At 35.3% G+C, this 19,538-nt stretch overlaps 1 protein-coding gene across 2 annotated transcripts in view; it reads left to right on the top strand.

Annotated features, from left to right (window-relative positions):
- TRPC1 (transient receptor potential cation channel subfamily C member 1) overlaps window positions 1–19,538 on the top strand; it is a 99,617-nt gene that overhangs the window by 55,472 nt on the left and 24,607 nt on the right. Inside the window, exons 7-9 of one of the 2 annotated variants that reach the window (XM_063113885.1) lie at window positions 1,976–2,312; window positions 8,920–9,059; window positions 10,715–10,858. In XM_063113885.1, the coding sequence (XP_062969955.1) occupies window positions 1,976–2,312; window positions 8,920–9,059; window positions 10,715–10,858 (621 nt within the window). Of the gene's footprint in view, window positions 1–1,975; window positions 2,313–6,399; window positions 6,461–8,919; window positions 9,060–10,714; window positions 10,859–19,538 lie in introns of those variants that run through there. The other variant, XM_063113884.1, reaches the window with a different exon arrangement.

Here is a 19,538-nt window from a genome sequence, read left to right as displayed (position 1 = left end):
ATCCTGTAGGTCAGGAATTAGGAAAGGGCATGGCAGTCATGTTTGTCTCTGCTTCCCCATGTCTGGGGTCTCAGCTAGAGATAACTCTAATGACAGGTCTATAGTCATCTGGAGGCTTTTTCACTCGTCTGTGTCTAAACAGCAGTCAAGGACTTAGGAACAGGGAGCTCTGAGTGGGCTGGGTGCTCAGGTGGGTGAGTTCACAGAGGGTGGGGCTCTTGGAACAGTGGAGGGGCATGGCATTGTGGTGGCATGCTATGTTGAAGTGGCCTGAGAATCCTCTGAAGGCTGACTGGATTGCTTACATGTGGCCTCTCTATGTAGTCTGGGCTTCCTCACAGCATGGTGGCTTCAGGGAAGTAGGACTTTTTACATGGTAGTTCATGGTTCCAAGAGTGAGTATTCCAGTGAACAAGGTGGAATTTGTGTGGCCCCTCAAGACCTGCCTTCAGAAGTCACATGGCATTCCTTCTGCTAGAATCTACTAGTTAAAGCAGTCAGAAGCCTGTTGAGTTGAAGAGTAGGGAATGTTGACCCTCCTTTCCCCATCTCTTGATGACAGGAGTATCAAAGAATTTGTGTCCATGTTTCAAAACCACTACAGACTTAGAATATTTCTAATTGAAATTTTGTTCTTCCAAATGCATAATTAACATTGCTATTAATTAAATCAGTATCATACAGAGAGATTGCAGGGACAGTAATCAGTCCTGAGATTGCTTTGATACTGGTGGAAGGGCAAAACCACTAAGTTCAGGATGCTAGTAAGCTGGGTTGTTGGTGGGAAGAAAAGCTGTTTCTGTCCCAGGTATTTCATCTTGAGAGACAAACTAAGATTCCCCAAGAACACTGGAATCTGAGCAGAAGTATAAAGAATGAAGTGAGACTTAATTGCCAAAAATATGTATAGATTATTAAAAAATTTCATGATAAGCACAATAAAGGTCAACAAAATTCTGTTTTTCAGTACAGTGTTACAGTCCACAAATTACATTCTATCTCAGGATAAATCTTTTTTAAAACAGAAGATTGACCAAATATTATTTTAGATTACCTGAATAATATTATGATCATGTATTTGTGCTTTACTTGGGCAAATCAAAACCTGATCACATTATTGTATTCAGAGTTGTCAGGAGCTTTAAGTTACACTTCACAATGTGAGCATTATATTGGAAAAATATTGCCTATGAAATCTGTAAACTAAAGAAGGTTTGTAAACTTGCTAAATTAATTTCTGTACATAAACTAGAATTTTCCTCTTATTTTGGAATAGATTTTCTTCTCACACAAAATTCAGTTTCAAACAGATTTAAAAATATATTTAATGTATTTTAAGAACTTCTCAGTGTTTTCCTGCAGCATAAATAGATCTACTATTTAGTCTTTCATTGTTTTGCAATCTTGACATCTTGGTTTCTTATATCTGAAATCAGCAGTTTTCTCTAGACCAAAGATGCCCAAATGTTAGTTAGTGGTGTCTCTTTCTTTGGATTGTACATATTAACTTTAAAATTTCATAAATATTACTTTTAAAGTCTTTATAAATTAAATGTGACAAGATGGGTCAGTATGCTAATAATGATAGTTAATACTTATATAGTATTAATACTTACATATTAATACTTATTAATACTTATATAGCATGTAGTGTATGTAATGAACTAGGCACTATTCTAAGAGCTTTACATTTAATCCTTATAAGAACTTTATGAGTAGATAACTATTGTTGTCCCCACTTTACAGATGGGGAATTTGAGGCTTAGAGAGGTTTAAAAATGTAGGTAATCTGGCTCCAGAGTCTATGCTCTTCACATGTACACTCTTTTATTACTAGTTAAAACAAAAACAAAAACCAAAAAAAAATATGTTCAATGTGTAGAATGGTTTTTAATCTATTTTTAAAATTTTGAATATACTTAATGGCTTTATTTTACCTTTTTTTTCTTTAAATGTGTGTTTATGTCTTTTTCAGTTTGTCTCCCAGTCTAACTGCCAGCAGTTCCTGAACACTGTTTGGTTTGGACAGATGTCAGGTTACCGACGTAAGCCCACCTGTAAGAAGATAATGACTGTTTTGACAGTTGGCATCTTTTGGCCAGTTTTGTCACTTTGTTATTTGATAGCTCCCAAATCGCAGTTGGGCAGAATTATTCACACACCTTTTATGAAATTTATTATTCATGGAGCATCATATTTCACATTCCTGCTGTTACTAAATCTGTACTGTCTTGTCTACAATGAGGATAAGAAAAACACAATGGGGCCAGCCCTTGAAAGAATAGACTATCTGCTTATACTGTGGATTATTGGTAAGTATCAAGTTAGTTTGAAAGGTTTGCCTTTATTTAGCCCATTAATTCTTTCTTGCTTGATGGCTTGATGAGCACTGAGTTCAATTTGCCATTTCATACTGTTCATACAGCAAGCATTTGAACACTCCCATGATCATTGAAGGCTTAACTAGAACTTTTGTAATTGTCCCTGAACGTGATAGTAAGGAAGCACATCTCTTATTTAATATTACCTAAAAACGTGGAAGTTACATATTCTTTATTTTCAGATTCTGAAGTCATTCAAGATTGTTAAAACATAATAACACTTTTTTGTTATAAGTATGAACTTTTCTTAGGTATTTTGGAAACTTAATACATTTGATATTCTTCTGTATTTAAAAGTTAACTTCTGTTTCATTATATCAGTAGTTTTCCTTTTAAGAACATATGAACTTTTGTAGTTACATCATACTTTGTCTCTATTATAGAAACATTATTTAAAATTAAGTTTAAAAGTGTCTCTTGTGACTCATACCATAAATCATTTCTTTGTAATGATAGATCTCTTTAGAAATGACAAGTTTTTAAATGTATGACATTTTATTTTCTGAAAATTGTTATAAGTATTATGCTGTATAATTAATATCTCAGATAACTTTCTATAGTTTTTACTTCCCTTGCGTGCGTGTGTGTGTGTGTGTGTGTGTGTGTGTGTGTGTGTGTGTGTGTGTGTGTGTGTGTGTGTGTGTGTGCGTGAGAGAGAGAGAGAGAGAGGAGTTGAGGTAGAATCACATTATCTATTTATGGTCTTTTAAAGACATTTCCTTTACTTCTCAATACCTCAGATAACTTTCTATAGTTTTTACTTCCCTTGCGTGCGTGCGTGCGTGCGTGTGTGTGTGTGCGTGCGTGAGAGAGAGAGAGAGAGAGAGAGTAGTTGAGGTAGAATCACATTATCTATTTATGGTCTTTTAAAGACATTTCCTTTACTTCTCCCTGTAACCTTGTTCTTAACCTCAGAATTTCCCACCTGTCCATCTACTGTTTGCTATAGACTAAAGAATATTAAGATTTAGTCTTTCCTATAGTTTAAAGTACTGATTGTATTTATCTTTTGATTAGTATGTTCTCGATTGTTTCAATTATTAAATACTTTGAGAAGAGTTATTTTACAGTGTTCACTTTTAGTTCTGTTTCAACTTATAAAAATAATTTTCAGGGCCGAGCCCGTGGTGCACTCGGAAGAGTGTGGCGCTGGGAGCGCAGCGATGCTCCCGCCGCGGGTTCGGATCCTGTATAGGAATGGCCGGTGCGCTCACTGGCTGAGTGCCGGCCACGAAAAAGACAAAAAAAAAAAAAAAAAAAATAATAATAATTTTCATATTTTTGAACTTTTAGTTTGAAATCAGTTCTTTTCAAGTAACTTGATTTCAATCAAAGTTTTACTTTTAGAAATATTCAATCCATGATGCATTGATGTTTAAAATTAGATAGATAGGTCTGGCCAGTTAGCTCAGTTGGTTACAGCATGGTGTTATAACACCAAGGTCAAGGGTTTGGACCCTTGTACTGGCCAGCCACCAAAAAAAATAAATAAATAAAATTAGGTGGATAAAGTAAAAATAATACACATCTAAATTCTAGGTTAAAGAGAATTATTCCTTCTTGTTAATGTTTTCCTATTTTCTGTATTTTTGCTATCTTATCTAAAATTTAACATTTTAATTTGGGAAATACTCTGTACTTTACCATTTATAGTTCCATATTGCATTGTGTAGATCTTTCCAATGTGAAATTTGTTTGTATTATTTGAGTAGGTAAAAAAATATTAGGTTGAAAAGAATCTCTGTGAAGCACTTTCCCTGTATTCGCTTAAACTATTTCTGAAAAAGATTGTTATATATAGACCTTAGTCTTAGACAAATGAAATTGTATATCATTTATCTATAACCTATTGTTTAAAAAGTAGTAAGAATATTTTCTGTGTTTTGTAAGATTTAGTTTACCAAAGTCTGTATAAGAATCAAATTAAAGTTTTTATGTCTTAGCAATGAGCAAAAACTCAATTGAATTCAAAGTCATACCACTATTTAGATAGCATAAATATTGCTGCTGTCACTGATTTTCATAATAATGGTAAAACTTTGGCTATTCCCTTTTAAATAAGATGGCCCTGTTTTCAACAACATCATATGTGTATGTGTGTGCTTTTACCCTCACACACAATGTAATTTTTTAACCATATTCTGCCTCACTAGAACACATGTGAATTAAGCCAGTAAAATACCTGGAAATGTTTTACTTTTCTCAGCACAGCTTCTGCTTTGAAACAACTAGATCTTAATTAACCTTGCCAAGGATGTCTTTTTAAGCCTATTATGTAATTAGATTACTATGAGCTTCCTTAAATATATAGATCCAAACATGCTCTAAGTGAGCATGTAGAAATAGTTTACCTGCTTGTCCAAAGTCACTCCTTGGTTCAATTTATTATTTCAAGCCATCAGTGCAGTGACTTTTTACTCACAGTGACCAATTTTTGTATATTCATTTCCTATTTCTTTTCCTTATCATTTCTGAAGAAAGTAGGGCTCAGTTGTAAAAAGCAAGATGAGAAAAAAAGAAAAAAATTTGTTGATGAATGCACAGAATATTAATGGTATCCTTTCACTTAATTTTTTGCTGTTAAACTTAATAGGACAGCTTTTGTAAAAACGTATTTTTAAAAATGTGATGTACATATATTGCCTAAGCACAGGCAGAAACAGATATGGGCCCTGCACTCATGGAGCTTATGGTTTAATTAAGACAAAAAAAAAAAAAAAAAAAGAACTCCATTAACTTGAGAATCACACAGATAAATGAAAAATCGCAAACGGCTTAATAGGAGAGCAAGCGTATTATAGGGGCGTTTTATCTAGTTGGGGAGGTTGGAAAAGATATTTTAGGGAATTAATAAATGAGCTAAAATCTAAAGGATAAATAGGAGTCAACTAGGAGAATTGGGAGGGAAAAGTATTCTAGGTTGAGATGAAAGCACATTGAGAAGCCCATGGCAAGAGAGAGCATGGTACAGAGAAGGAACCGAGTAAAGGCTCATGTTACTGGAGCAGGAAGAATGAGGGGAGCGTGATTCAAGATGAAGCTATAGAAACCTGTTGTACCAGACCGTGCATGGCCTTGTCGGGCAGGTTAAGTAATTTTGACTTTGTACTAAGAACAATGGAAAACCATTGAAGTTTTTAAGTAGGCAAGTGACATGATCAGTTTTGCCATTTGAAAAGATCATCCTGGCTATAGTGTGGAGAATGGGTTGGGAGGATAGGGCTGTGTGAAGAGTAGATAGAGGGAGACCAGTAAGGAGGCTGTTGCAGTAATCCAGATGACAGCTAGTGGTACCTGGCACTTAGGGTGACTGTGATAGAAAAAGAGAAGGGAAGAGAATTGAGAGAGATTTACAAGGTAATGCCAATTGAACATGGAAATACATAGTATGTAGGAGGTTTGGGAAAGGCAGATAATAATCTACCAATCTAATCAGCATAGGTATTTTGGAATAGTACTAGGTTTGGCAGTTTGTGGGAGGGTAGATCCTGAATGTAGTTTTAGATATGTTGAATTTGGAAAATCTTCAAGATATGCAAGAGAGATGTCAAGCAGTCAAGCAGACAATTGGATATCAAGAGGAAGTTTTACCTTGCGTCAGAAATAATTGAATATCTGCACATAGGTGGTATATGAAACTGTGGGCATGGACGAGAGACTGTTATATATAAGGATCTAGGATGAGACGTTAATTTGAGTTCTTCAAGAAAGTATGTCCATGGAGGATTTGTTTAATATGCTTCTGTTCCATGGTTCCTAGTCCTGGGTAAAGGTTGAGCATTATAGATACTCAGAAAGCTTTCAATTCCCATCCTTTCCCGAGTAAAAGAAAACAGTGTGTGAGTTAATACGATATTACCTGCTAGACTATTTTGTTAAACATTTTTACACAGCTTTTATCTATTCATTTTGAGTAAAAGCTTATGCAAGTGGAATTTTTAAAATGTTTTTCCTGTCAGATCTACAAATATTTAAAAAAAATTTTTTTCTGCATGAAATATGGGTACTGCATAATTAAGATGAACAGAGGTTTTGAAGAATGGTTCATGTGTTTCCCAGGAGAATTCTTCGGCCTACTGGTAAGCCAGAGAATGATTCTGATTGGCTTAATTTGATCTCCACCCATGTGTTATGCTGCAGCTCCCTGTTCTTGTGTTACTTTACATTCTACTTAAAATTGTCTTAATGAAAAAATGTTCTATAAAACTATGCTGCGTGATACTCCAAGAAATATATAACTTCTAGCCATAAAATGGGAAGATTTTTTTGTTCCCTTGTTTTTTTTTTTTTTTTTTTTTTTGTGACCGGTAAGGGGATCACAACCCTTGGCCTGGTGTCGTCTGCACGGCGCTCAGCCAGTGAGCGCACTGGCCATCCCTATATAGGATCCGAACCCGCGGGCGGGAGCGCTACTGCGCTCCCAGCGCCGCACTCTCCCGAGTGAGCCACGGGGTCGGCCCTGTTTTTTATTTGCGTATATTTATTCATTTAGCAAAATTTTTTGAGCACCTTCTGTATATCAGGCACTATTCAGTACATTTGAGACATTGGTTAATAAAACAAAGATTCTTACCTTTGAAGAGCTTAACCAAAGTGGGGGAAGATGGTCAATTGGGTTTGCAATTTTAAATAGGGTGGTCAGGGAAGGTGATGAGCAAAGACAGGAAAAAGTAAAGGAGTTAGTCAAATGGATATCTAGGTGAGGAGCTTTCAGCCAGATGGAAGAGGCAAAGTAAAATCCCTAAGGCAGGAGTCATGTGTGTTCAAAGATCAGGAGGGAAGCAAGGAGGTCAATGTGACTAGAGCAATAGAAGGAAAGATTAGTAGAAGATGAGGTCAGATAGGGAAGGGTAACGTAGAGCCTTGAAGGCCTTTTTAACACTGGTTTTGATTGTGAGTAAAATGGGATCTAAGGGAAGGTGCAATCCCCCCTATGTATAATCAGCAGCAGTAGTCTTGGGTTCTCTAACATTTATACTCTCAGGATACACAGGCCGAAGCCTGGCACCAGGTTTAGCTTTGTAGGAGGATACAAGACAAGAAACACAGTATGTCAGCATAACAGCTTCAATTATGTCTTTATTGGGGGACATTACAAAAGTCTCAGGCTGCTTCCCAGCCCCATAGTAGGCACACTGAGTTGTATGGGATAAGGCGATATGGGTGGGTGTGGGCTACCTGGCTAAGAAAGCCTTAAATTTAGCAGGAACTATATCTTATAAAGCCTAAGAGTATAGCTCCCACTATAGGCATACTGTGAGTTAAGGGAGACACAATACAGAGAAGCCGAGGCCTTGTTTCTCAACATGTGTTTATACAGTCCTGGCTATGTATAGGAGTACTTCAAAAAGTTCATGGGAAAATAGAATTAAAAGACAATATGAAACTTTCCATGAACTTTTTGAAGTACCCTTTTATGCTTTCAGTGTCTGTGAGTCCCACTAACAGTTCTTCCTGTCTAGATGCAGTTTCCCAGTCAGTGGTGGTTTTTTAAAAAAATGTTGAACACTGCTGACCTTCCATATTTTTCATAATATAGTATGCTTCCAAGCAAACCACCTCAGTAGAAGTTAACCTGAGGTTAAGCTCCTATGGAGAAAGAGTTTGGACCTGTTATTAATCTTTTCTCCTTTGGGAGCTACTAGAAAGGTTTTGAGGAATGAAGTTAAAAAGATCATTCTGGTTGCTGCATTGAGAATAGATTTTAGGGTGATCAAGGTAGAAGCATGAAGACCAAGTAGCTCTTTCAGTAATCAAGGCAAGAGAGGATAGTAGCATGAAGTTGAAGTAGTTTTGAGAAGGGTTAGAGTTAGATCCCAAATATATTTTGAAAGTAGAGCCAAACAGGATTTGCTTTTGCATTGAATGAGGAGTTTAAAAGAAATATAGGAATAAAGGGTGATTTGAGGACATTTGGATTGAGCAACTAGAAGGATGGAGTTGCCATCAGCCGAGATGGGCAAATCTGCAAGTTCAGTGAATTTGTGAGCAGAGATTAGGAGTTCAGTTTTGAAATGTTAAGACATCCAATTGGAGATGTAGAGTAGCCAAGTGCCTATATAAGTTGAATTTAGGAGAGAGACTTGGAGATATAAATTATTGTATTAATATAGGTTGAGTTGAAGTATATAAATTTGAGAGTCTTTGCCATATTGATAGTATTTAAAGCTATTAGATTGGATGAGATCACTAAAATAGTGAGTGTAAATAGAAAAAAGAAAAGGATCAGGGACTGAGCCCTTGGGGGTGTGTGTATGTGTTTAGCATCAGTTTGTTTTCTTATGCTTGTTTCACATCACTTAAAATCTCTCTCTGACAAAGATGAAACTTAAGGTTCTTTTCTTAAAGTCATATGAAACTTAGGGTTAATTTCTATCAAATTTTAAGAACTTTTAATGAAAAAGTTTTTGTTTTTTCTTTTGAATAAGGCTATAGCTGGCCCTAGGGTTATTTATTTAATACTTTGACTCTTAAAGTTTTATTTAGTTTATTATTGACTTAAGAAAGTGTTATCTGACTTTGTTCTTCCTTTTTTTAGGGATGATTTGGTCAGACATTAAAAGACTCTGGTATGAAGGGTTGGAAGACTTTTTAGAGGAATCTCGTAATCAACTCAGTTTTGTTATGAATTCCCTTTATTTGGCAACCTTTGCCCTCAAAGTGGTTGCTCACAATAAGGTGACTATTTACTATATCAATTGAAGGCAGAAATGAAGTTCATTTCAATAAAACCTAAGATATTTAGCTATGTTACTCAGAGTTACCCTGGGCCAAATCTGTGTCTGGTGTGTTTTCATTTTAAACCTAGCTGTGTGCACGTAGTTTCCTGCCTTTTCAGTAGTTTGAAGGATGTTACTTACCTTTACATGATGGTTACCTGTTATATGAAAGACACCATGGTTGATATTTGATATACATTATCTCATTTGATCCTCACAGGGAGTCTATGAGGCAGAGGTTCTTATCTTCATTTTGCAAATGAGAAAAATGAAACTTACAGATATTAAATAACTTGTCCAAGACTACACAGTAAGAAACCAAGACTGTATTTAAATACAGATCTGTCTAGGGGTTTTCTTTCTACTATATGCCAATTCCTTATACTTGAAGTAGGTTCATTTAATTCATTAACCTGTGATACTTAAAATGAGAACATAAAGTAACTTAAAATGATTACTGTTAGATATCATTACATCTGCCAGAAAAAGAGTTTATCTGAATGTAATTTATTATATAGTATTTTATATATTTCAGATCATGATTATTATCTTTCACAGCTTAACAAGTGATTATGAATATAATTATCTTTCTGATGATTATGTATTTTTATTTAGAATATGACAAATCTCTAGCTTATAGATGTCTTATAATTTTACTTTCATCAAGATTTAAGCCCTCCCAAGCCCAGAAAGGGTAATATATTTATCTTAACTATCTTTGTTTAAATCCTGAGTTTAGAATTATTCTGAAGTGTCACATTCAAGGAGCTAAAATATATAATATTCTCTGGTTTTTGACGAATTTATAGATTATTAAAAAAGCAAATTGCTTATCTTTATCATCTTACTTTATTAAAAAATTCTATTTTTTAATTGATCATAGTATAGAACATGTTTGTTAGGTATGTTCAATGACCAGAGTGTGAAATTACCAAGAAAATTAAAGTTGGTCATACATAGATGAAGGGTTTGATAAAGAGATTGAGAGGCATTACTTTTTCAGACTGATCTCTTTAGCTCTAGAATTGGGGTACCTGCATAATGTATTATTCAAACAAGGACATTTTGAGAGTAAAAGGGGGCTCTACTGATAATTATGCCAGGACAACTGGTATACAGTTTCAGACTGTCCCAGGCAGTTGGAACATGTGACTGCTCTATGTCTAGGTACAATAATGCACTTAAAAAAAAAGTATTTAAAAAGGAAAAAAGAACGTCTGTGGTTCATTCTAGAATTCTGAGTCAAAGAACTAGGTTAACTTAATATTATAGCTAATTAGTTGACAGCACACATACTTAGAGTTTATGTTGTGGGATTTAAGAAAACTAGCCAGCATTTTATTCATAAAACATTTAAATTCAACAATTTTTTTTATAAGATAAGAATTTCTGGAAAAACCTCTTCGTATAGTGTAAACAGTATTGCCTTACAGAGAAATCTTTCATTTAGTTAAAACATTACTTCTGTTAAAAAAAAAGAACTCTAAATGGAGATCCCCCACAAGGAGACATAATTAAAATAGCTTTCTTTCAATAGTCAGAATATTTGTTCTTCTTTTCCTAAATTGAGAGAGCTTTTTACCTTTCTAACTTTATTTCTCTTTCTAACTTTAGTTTCATGATTTTGCTGATCGGAAGGACTGGGATGCATTCCATCCTACGCTGGTGGCAGAAGGGCTTTTTGCATTTGCAAATGTTCTGAGCTATCTTCGTCTTTTTTTTATGTATACAACCAGCTCTATCTTGGGTCCATTACAGGTAAATAATTGAAATTTCTTAAAGAACATTTTAAAAATATCATTATTACCTCTTTCTACTTGTCCACTGGAATACTGTTCTCTCAAAATGTTAATGCTAAACTTTGTTTTTCAAAATAATTAGCAGTTAGAAGGACACAACATGTTTATCTATGTTGCTTCTGGCTCAATGATTATAATCCTTTGCTTTCAGGTATTCATACTTTATTAACCTGTGGTTCATTGGACTCTTTGCCCGACTCCATGGACATAGATGTTTTTAAAATATAGTTATACTTCAGACAATAGAGTAACATAAAAATATGCTTTTTAACTAAATGAATCTCACATTTAAAGTTTTAAGTGTTTCATGTTATAAGTATATGTGAGGTCCTTTGTAAACAGAAGTAATCATCTTGAAGATTTTGGAAATATATAAGCTATACTCTTTCTTTTTTGTGTAATAAATATTAAATATAATAAATTAGAAAATAACAAATTTAGAGCTAAAAAACTCATAGAGATTATGTAGTCCAGTTTATACTTATAGTAGTTTATAGTTAAAGAAATTAAGCTTTTGAGATGGTATGTGATTTGTCCAAAGTAGTATGATTATTACATGTGAAAGTCAAAAACTAAATTCTAAGTCTCTTTATACGAAAGAAAGGATTCACAATTGGTTGAATTTACCCCCACAGAGTTTAGTAATTAATTGTTTTTAGAAGATGGGATCAACTCTGCTAGTTATAAATAATACTTTATCTTATAATTCTGAAAATCTGAACAGTATTCATTTTTCCTTGATAAGTCAAAATTTACTAACAATTTAGATTTTCTTGTATATTTTTAAAGGAGATATTTGTGCAGTGTGGGAAAGTGCAGTGAGTGCCTGGCAGAATTCTGGGTTTAGGAGACAGATATGAGAGTCCAAAGAGATCAAAAGGCTAGAGTTTGCAGGAAAGGAAATTGGAGAGGAGAGAGAGAGAGAGAGCACAGAGAGAAAAATCTGGATATCTGCAAATGGTCTCCCTTGGGTATTCAGCAGAGTACCAATCAGCATATGCATGTGAGGACACTACCTGGGTAGGGAAAGAACCATCTGACAGGATTGGTGGAAACAATACTTAGAGCTCATACTGGGCCAGTACAGTGCCTATACAGAGCTCACACTGGGCCAGCACAGTGCCTATTCATACCAGCCATAATGGAAAACCCCATAACACACTGGTCACTGGCTAGAGTTCTCAGAAGGGTCTTGCCTCAGTAGTGAAAGGTAATAATTTCTAGACTAAACATTTCTCTGATCTCACCTCACCAAACCAATCTGAAGAGCAAGATCTGAAAGGATTAAACTGTTTCCAGGTAACTTAAATATATTCATCAAAACCTATCCAAAAATGACACAGTTGTTAGAATTATTAGATAAGGACACTAAAACAGTTACTATAATTACATTCCATATGTACAAAAAGTTAAAGAGAGACATGGAAGATGTTTAAAAAAGACCCAAATCAAATTTATAGAGATGAAAACTTCAATGGGTGACATAAAACCACATTAGATATATTGAACTTGAAAAGATAACAATAGGGGCTGGCCAGTTAACTCAGTTGGTTAGAGTGTTGTGTTGGTAACACCAAGGTCGAGTGTTTGGATCCTTGCACTGGCCAGCCACAAAAAAAAAAAAAAAAAAAAAAAAAAAAAAAGATAGCAATAAAAACTATCCAAAATAAAACAGAGACAAAGATTTTTGAAAATGAAGAGAGCATCAGTGAAATTTGGGATAACTTTAGGTTGGGTAATACACATCTAATTGGCATCCCTAAAGGAGAGGAGAGACATAATGTTTTTGAAGAAATAGTAGCTGAAAATTTCCAAATTTGAAGAAAACTATAAATCCACAGATTCAAAAAGTTTAATGAATCCCAAACACAGGAAACATGAAGAAAATCGCCCCAAGACAAATCATATTAAAATTGATCAAAATCAGTAAAGAGAAAATCTTCAAAGCAGATAGAGAGTAACAGCCATTACATACACAGGAAAAAAAAAAAGATAAGGATGACAACAGATTATTTGTCAGAAAAAATGCAAGGCTCTTGCTCACTCTGCTCTCTCTGCTTCTACTGTCTTGCAATGTGAGACCCCTGGGTTGTTGTCACCACCACCAGATGGACTTTGGACTTTCCAGCCTCAGAAACTAGAGGACGAGAGAGCTGCCAGGCCCATGCGTTCTGAGGCACCCATGCCAGAGCAGGCAAGCACCACCACAGGAGCCCCCCAGCCTAGGCCAGTGTGTGCCGCCCAGAGAGGACCCCAGAGAAACCCAGATAGCTGCTGGGTTCATGTGCCCCAAGGCATCTATGCTGGAGCAGGTAGGGGCCACCACAGGATCCCCAGCCCAGGCCTGTGCACACTGCCCAGAGAGGCTCAAAAGCTACCAGGCCCACAGGGCCCTAAGCCACCCACATTGGAACAGGTAGGTGCTGCTGTAGGACTCCCAGCCCAAGCCAGTCCGTGCAGCCCAGAGAGGCTCAAGTCTCCCACCCATAGGCACTGAGACAGCCATGCCAAATTGGCAGTCCCGGCAGGATCCTAGCCAGACATTAGGGTCGAAGGAGTGGACCATGAAATCCCCTGCCACCATGACTAAGCACCAAAGGAAAGATACCAGAAATATGAAAAATCAAGAAAGTACACCACCAAAGAGTAATAATAACTCTCAAGCTCTAGATCCTATAGAACGGGAAGTCCATGAAATGACTGACAAGGAATCTCAAGTGATAATTCTAAGGAAACTAAATGAGATACAAGAAAACTCAGTTAGACAACACAATGAAATGAGAAAAAGTATACAGGACCTGAAAGAAGAAATGTACAAAGAAATCAATGCCCTGAGAAAGAATGTAGCAGAGCTTGGAGAGCTGAAGAATTCATTCAATGAAATAAAAAAACACAACAGAGAGTTTAACCAGCAGGTAGAACAAGCAGAAGAGAGACTTTCTGATCTTGAAGATGGGCTGTTTGAAATAACACAGACAGACAAAAAAAAAAAAAAAAAAAAAAGAAGAACGAAAAACATTGAAGAAAATCTTAGAGAGATAACAGACAACCATAAGTGCTCAAATGTCCAAATCATGGGTATTCCAGAAGGAGAGGAAAAAAGAAACAGCATTGAAAATATATTCAATGAAATAATGACAGAAAACTTCCCAGGTATAGGGAAAGACACGGATCTTCAGATTCAGGAGGCTCAAATATCCCCAAACATATTCAACCCAGCAAGGTCCTCTCCAAGACACGTTATAGTCAAATTGGCAAAACTCAAAGACAAAGGGAGAAGCTTAAAAGCTGCAAGAGAGAAGCATCAACTCATCTAAAGGGAGCCCCAATGAGACTAACATCAGACTATTCATCACAAATCCTAAAAGCTAGAAAAGAATGGAATGATATATTCAAAATACTAAAAGACAAAGATTGCCAGCAAAGAATACTTTACCCAGCAAGGCTGTGGTTCCAAAATGAAGGACAAATAGTATATTTCTCAGACAAACAAGAACTGCAGGAGTTCACTACCACATGGACAGCCATACAAGAAATTCTGAAGGAGTACTGGGATTGGTACCTGAAAAACAACCACCACTGCCATAAATACTCAAGAAAAAACAAAATCCATTAGTAAAATAAAAATGCTAACAATAAAGAGAAAAAACAGTTTATTTACCCACCCAGGAAACCAACAAACACAGAAGACAAAAAGTAAATCAGAAAGAAAAGGACAAAAGATACTTAAGACATCCAAACAAAAATCAATAAAATGCTAAGAGCAAATCAACACTTTTCAATAACAACTCTTAATGTAAAAGGATTAAATTCCCCACTCAAAAGACACAGACTGACTGACTGGATTAAAAAGGTGGACCCAGGTATATGCTGCCTTCAAGAGACTCACCTGACCTGTAAAGACACACATAGACTAAAAGAGAAAGGATGGAAAAAGATATACCATGCAAATAGAAATTAAAAACGAGCTGGAGTAGCTATTCTTATGTCAGATAAGATAGACTTTAAACCAAAAACAATAAAAAGAGATAAAGAAGGCCACTATATAATGATAAAAGGATTTACCCATCAAGAAGACATAACGATCATAAATATATACACACCCAACATCGGAGCAGCCAGATTTATAAAGCAAACACTATTAGACCTAAAGAATGAGATAGATGCTAGTACCGTATTAGCAGGGGACCTGAACACCCCACTCTCATTATTGGACGGGTCATCTAGGCAAAGAATCAGCAGAGAAACACAAGATCTAAACAACACTTTAGACCAATTGGACTTGGCAGATATCTACAGAACATTCCATCCAACAACCTCAGAATATTCATTCTTCTTATCAGCACATGGAACATTCTCCAGGATAGATCACATGTTAGGTCACAAATCAAGTCACAACAAATTAAAAAAAAATTGGAATTATCCCATGTATTTTTTCAGATCACAATGGATTGAAATTAGAAATGAATAGCAAATGAAACTCTGGAAACTATAAACACATGGAAATTAAACAGCATTCTACTTAATGAAATGTGGGTCCAAGAAGAAATTGAACAGGAAATCAAAAAATTTATTGAAACTAATGAAAATAATGATACAGCATACCAAAACCTGTGGGATACTGCAAAAACAGTACTAAGGGGGAAATATATTGAATTAAATGCTTACTTCAGAAGAATGGAAAGATCTCAAGTGAACAACCTAACACTTCACCTTAACTAGAAAAACAAGAACAATCCAAACCCAAAGTTAGCAGATGGAAAGAAATCATTAAGATCAGAGCAGAACTTAATGAAATAGAAAACCAAAAAACAATACAAAAGATCAATGAATCAAAAAGTTGATTTTTTTAAAAGATAAATAAAATTGACAAACCATTAGCATGGCTCACTAAAAAAAGGAGAAGATCCAAATAACAAAAGTTAGAAATGAGAAAGGTGATATTACAACTGATACCTCTGAAATACAAGGAGTCATTCGAGACTACTATAAAAAACTATATGCCAACAAATATGAAAATCTGGAGGAAATGGATAAATTTCTGGACACACACAAACTACCAAAACTGAGCCAAGAAGATGTAGAAAATCTGAACAGACCAATAACAATAAAGGAAATTGAAACTGTTATCAGAAGGCTCCCAACAAAGAAAAGCCCAGGACCAGATGGGTTCTCCTCAGAATTCTACCAAACCTTCAAAGAGGAATTGACGCCAATTCGCTACAAACTATACCAAAAGATTGAAACAGAGGCCATTTCCCCAAACTCATTCTATGAAGCAAATATCACCCTAATACCAAAACTAGACAAAGATCCAAGAAAAAAGAAAACTACAGGCCAATATCCTTGATGAATATAGATGCAAAAGTCCTCAATAAAATACTAGCTAACACAATACAGAAACACATACACAAAATTAAACACCATGATCAAATGGGATTCATCCCAGGGATGCAAGGTTGGTTCAAGATATGCAAATCAATAAATGTGATATACCACATCAATGAAATCAAAGACAAAGACCATATGATCCTCTCTATAGATGCTGAAAAAGCATTTGGCGAAATTCAACATTTGTTCCTGATAAAGACTCTCTACAAGTTAGGTATAGATGGAAAGTATCTCAACAAAATTAAAGCCATACATGATAAGCCCACTGTCAATATCATCCTGAATGGGGAAAAGCTGAAAGCTTCTCTCTTAAGAACAGGAACTAGACAAGGATGCCCACTCTCACCACTCCTATTCAACATAGTGTTGGAAGTACTAGCTAGAGCAATCAGAGAGGAGAAGGATATAAAGGGCATCCAGATTGGAAAAGATGAAGTCAAACTGTCCCTGTTTGCAGAGGACATGATCCTATATATTGAATAGCCTAAAGCCTCTGCGAAAAATCTCTTAGAGTTGATAAATGATTTCAGCAAAGTTACAGGATACAAAATCAACACACAAAAAATCAGTAGCATTTCTTTACTCCAACAGTGAACATGCAGAAAAAGAAATCCAGAAACCTAGCCCATTTACAATAGCCACCAAAAAAATAAAGTAGTTAGGAATAAAGTTAACCAAGGATGTGAAAAATCTCTACAATGAGAACTACAAATCACTGTTGAGAGAAATTAAAGAGAACACAAGAAGATGGAAAGATATCCCAGGCTCTTGGATTGGAAGATTTAACATTGTGAAAGGGACCATACTACCCAAACTGATCTACAAATTCAATGCAATCCCCATCACAATTCCAATGACATTTTTCTCTGAATTGGAAAAAACTATCCTAACATTTATATGGAATAACAAAAGTCAACGAATAGCCAAAGTAATGCTGAGCCAAAAAAATAAAGCTGGAGGCATAACACTACCTGACATTAAACTAGACTACAAAGCTATAATAACAAAAGCGGCATGGTACTGGCATAAAAACAGATACATGGATCAGTGGAATAGAATATAGAATCCAGAAATCATCCCATACACCTACAGCCTTCTGATCTTTGACAAAGGCACCAAGTCTACACACTAGAGAAGAGACTGCCTCTTCAGCAAATGGTGCTGGGAAAACTGGATATCCACATGCAGGAGAATGAAACTAGACCCATGCCTATCACCATATACCCTAATCAACTCAAAATGGATTAAAGAATTAAATATACACCCCAAAGCAATAAAATTCCTTAAAGAAAACATATGGGAAACACTCTAGGAAGTAGGACTGGACACAGACTTGATGAATGCAACCCCAAAAGCACAGGCAACCAAAGGTAAAATAAACAAATGGGATTATATCAAACAAAAAAGCTCCCGCACAGCAAAAGAAACAATTAACAGAGTGGAAAGACTACCAACAGAGAGGGAGAATATATTTGCAAAATATACATCTGACAAAGGATTAATATCCAGAATATACAAGGAACTCAAACAACTTTACAGCAAAAAAACAAGTAACCCAATTAAAAAATGGGTAAAGGAGCTGAATAGGCATTTCTCAAAGGAAGATACATGAATGGCCAATAGACACATGAAAAAATGCTCAACATTACTCAGCATTCGGGAAATGCAAATCAAAACCACACTTAGATACCATGTCACTGCAGGTAGGATGGCTAATATCCAAAAGACTGAGAATGATAAAAGCTAGCATGGTTGTGGATAAAAGGGAACCCTCCTATACTGTTGGTGGGACTGCAAAATGGTACAGCCTTTATGGAAAATGGTTTGGAGGTTCATCAGACAATTACAGATAGATCTATCATTTGACCCAGTTATCCCACTGCTGGGAATATACCCAGAGGAATGGAAATCATCATGTTAAAAGGATACCTGTACTCAAGTTTTTATTGCAGCACTATTTACAAAAGCCAAGAGTTGGAACCAGCACAAATGTCCATCATCAGATGAGTGGATATATTAAATGTGGTACATTTACACAATGGAAAACTACTGTGCTATAAAAAAGAATGAAATGCTAGTATTCGCAGCAATATGGATGGACTTAGAAAAAGTTATATTAAGTGAAATAAGTCAGGCACAGAAAGAGAAATGCCACATGTTCTCATTTATTTGTGGGAGCTAAAAATAAATATACAAAGAAATGGGAGGTGGCAGGGAAGAGGACACAACAATCACAATTCTGTGATCTTGTTATTAGAAGAGAACAGATATGATGTTGATGGGTGTGAGGGGAGAGAGGGTGGGGGGAGAGAGGATTTGGTAAAGGGATACAAAAATCAACTACGTCGTATATTGATAAAATAAAAAAAATACAAACGTGGATTGGTAAAATAAATAAATAGAATAAAATCTATCACTGTCAGAAAAAAAAAAAGAAATAATGCAAGTAAGGAGGCAGTGGAGCAACATTTTTCAAGCACTGGAAATAAAAACAAAAAACAAAAAACAAAACTGTCAACGTGGAGTTCCACATCCAGTGATATATCATTTTTAAATGAAGGTAAAATGAAGACTTTTCCAGACATACAATACCTGAAAGAATGCATCACCAGCAGACCTGTACTACAAGGAATGTTAAAGAAAGTTCTTCAGGCAATACCATATGTAAATATAGATCTAAATAAAAGAATGAACAAAAGGAACAGAATTCAGATGTATACAGAAGGAATAGTGACCACATAGGTAAATATATAAGCATGTTTTCTCATTATTTAAATCTCTGAAAGATTATTGACTGTTTAATGTAAAAAAATAACAATGTATTGTAGGATTTATAGCACATATACATTTATAAGTAAAATGTATGACAACAATAGCATAAAGGCCTGGGAAAAATGGAAATATACTATTGTAAGTTTCTTATACTATACATGAATTACTGTAATATCACTTGAAATAGGCGGTGATAAGTTAAGCAACTTATAAAATAAAACAGTTATTATATTTACAAAGCTAACAAAGGAGATAAAATGGTATCATAAAAAATAATCCAAAAGAAGTCAGAAAAGGAAGAAGAGGGAACAAAGAACAGTTGGGCTATAGACAAAAACAACAACAACATGATAATCTTGAACCTAATCATATAAGTCTATCACATTAAACGTAAATGGTCTAACCACCCAAATCAAAAGGCAGAGATTGTTAGACTGGATAAAAAAGCAAGACCTAACTATATTCTGCTTATAAGA

This window comes from Cynocephalus volans, chromosome 11, assembly GCF_027409185.1.
Source record: "Cynocephalus volans isolate mCynVol1 chromosome 11, mCynVol1.pri, whole genome shotgun sequence".
Classification (NCBI taxonomy): Eukaryota; Metazoa; Chordata; class Mammalia; order Dermoptera; family Cynocephalidae; genus Cynocephalus; species Cynocephalus volans.
The sequence above is the reverse complement of the archived record's forward strand: the minus strand, read 5'-3'. Positions and strand labels throughout refer to the sequence as shown.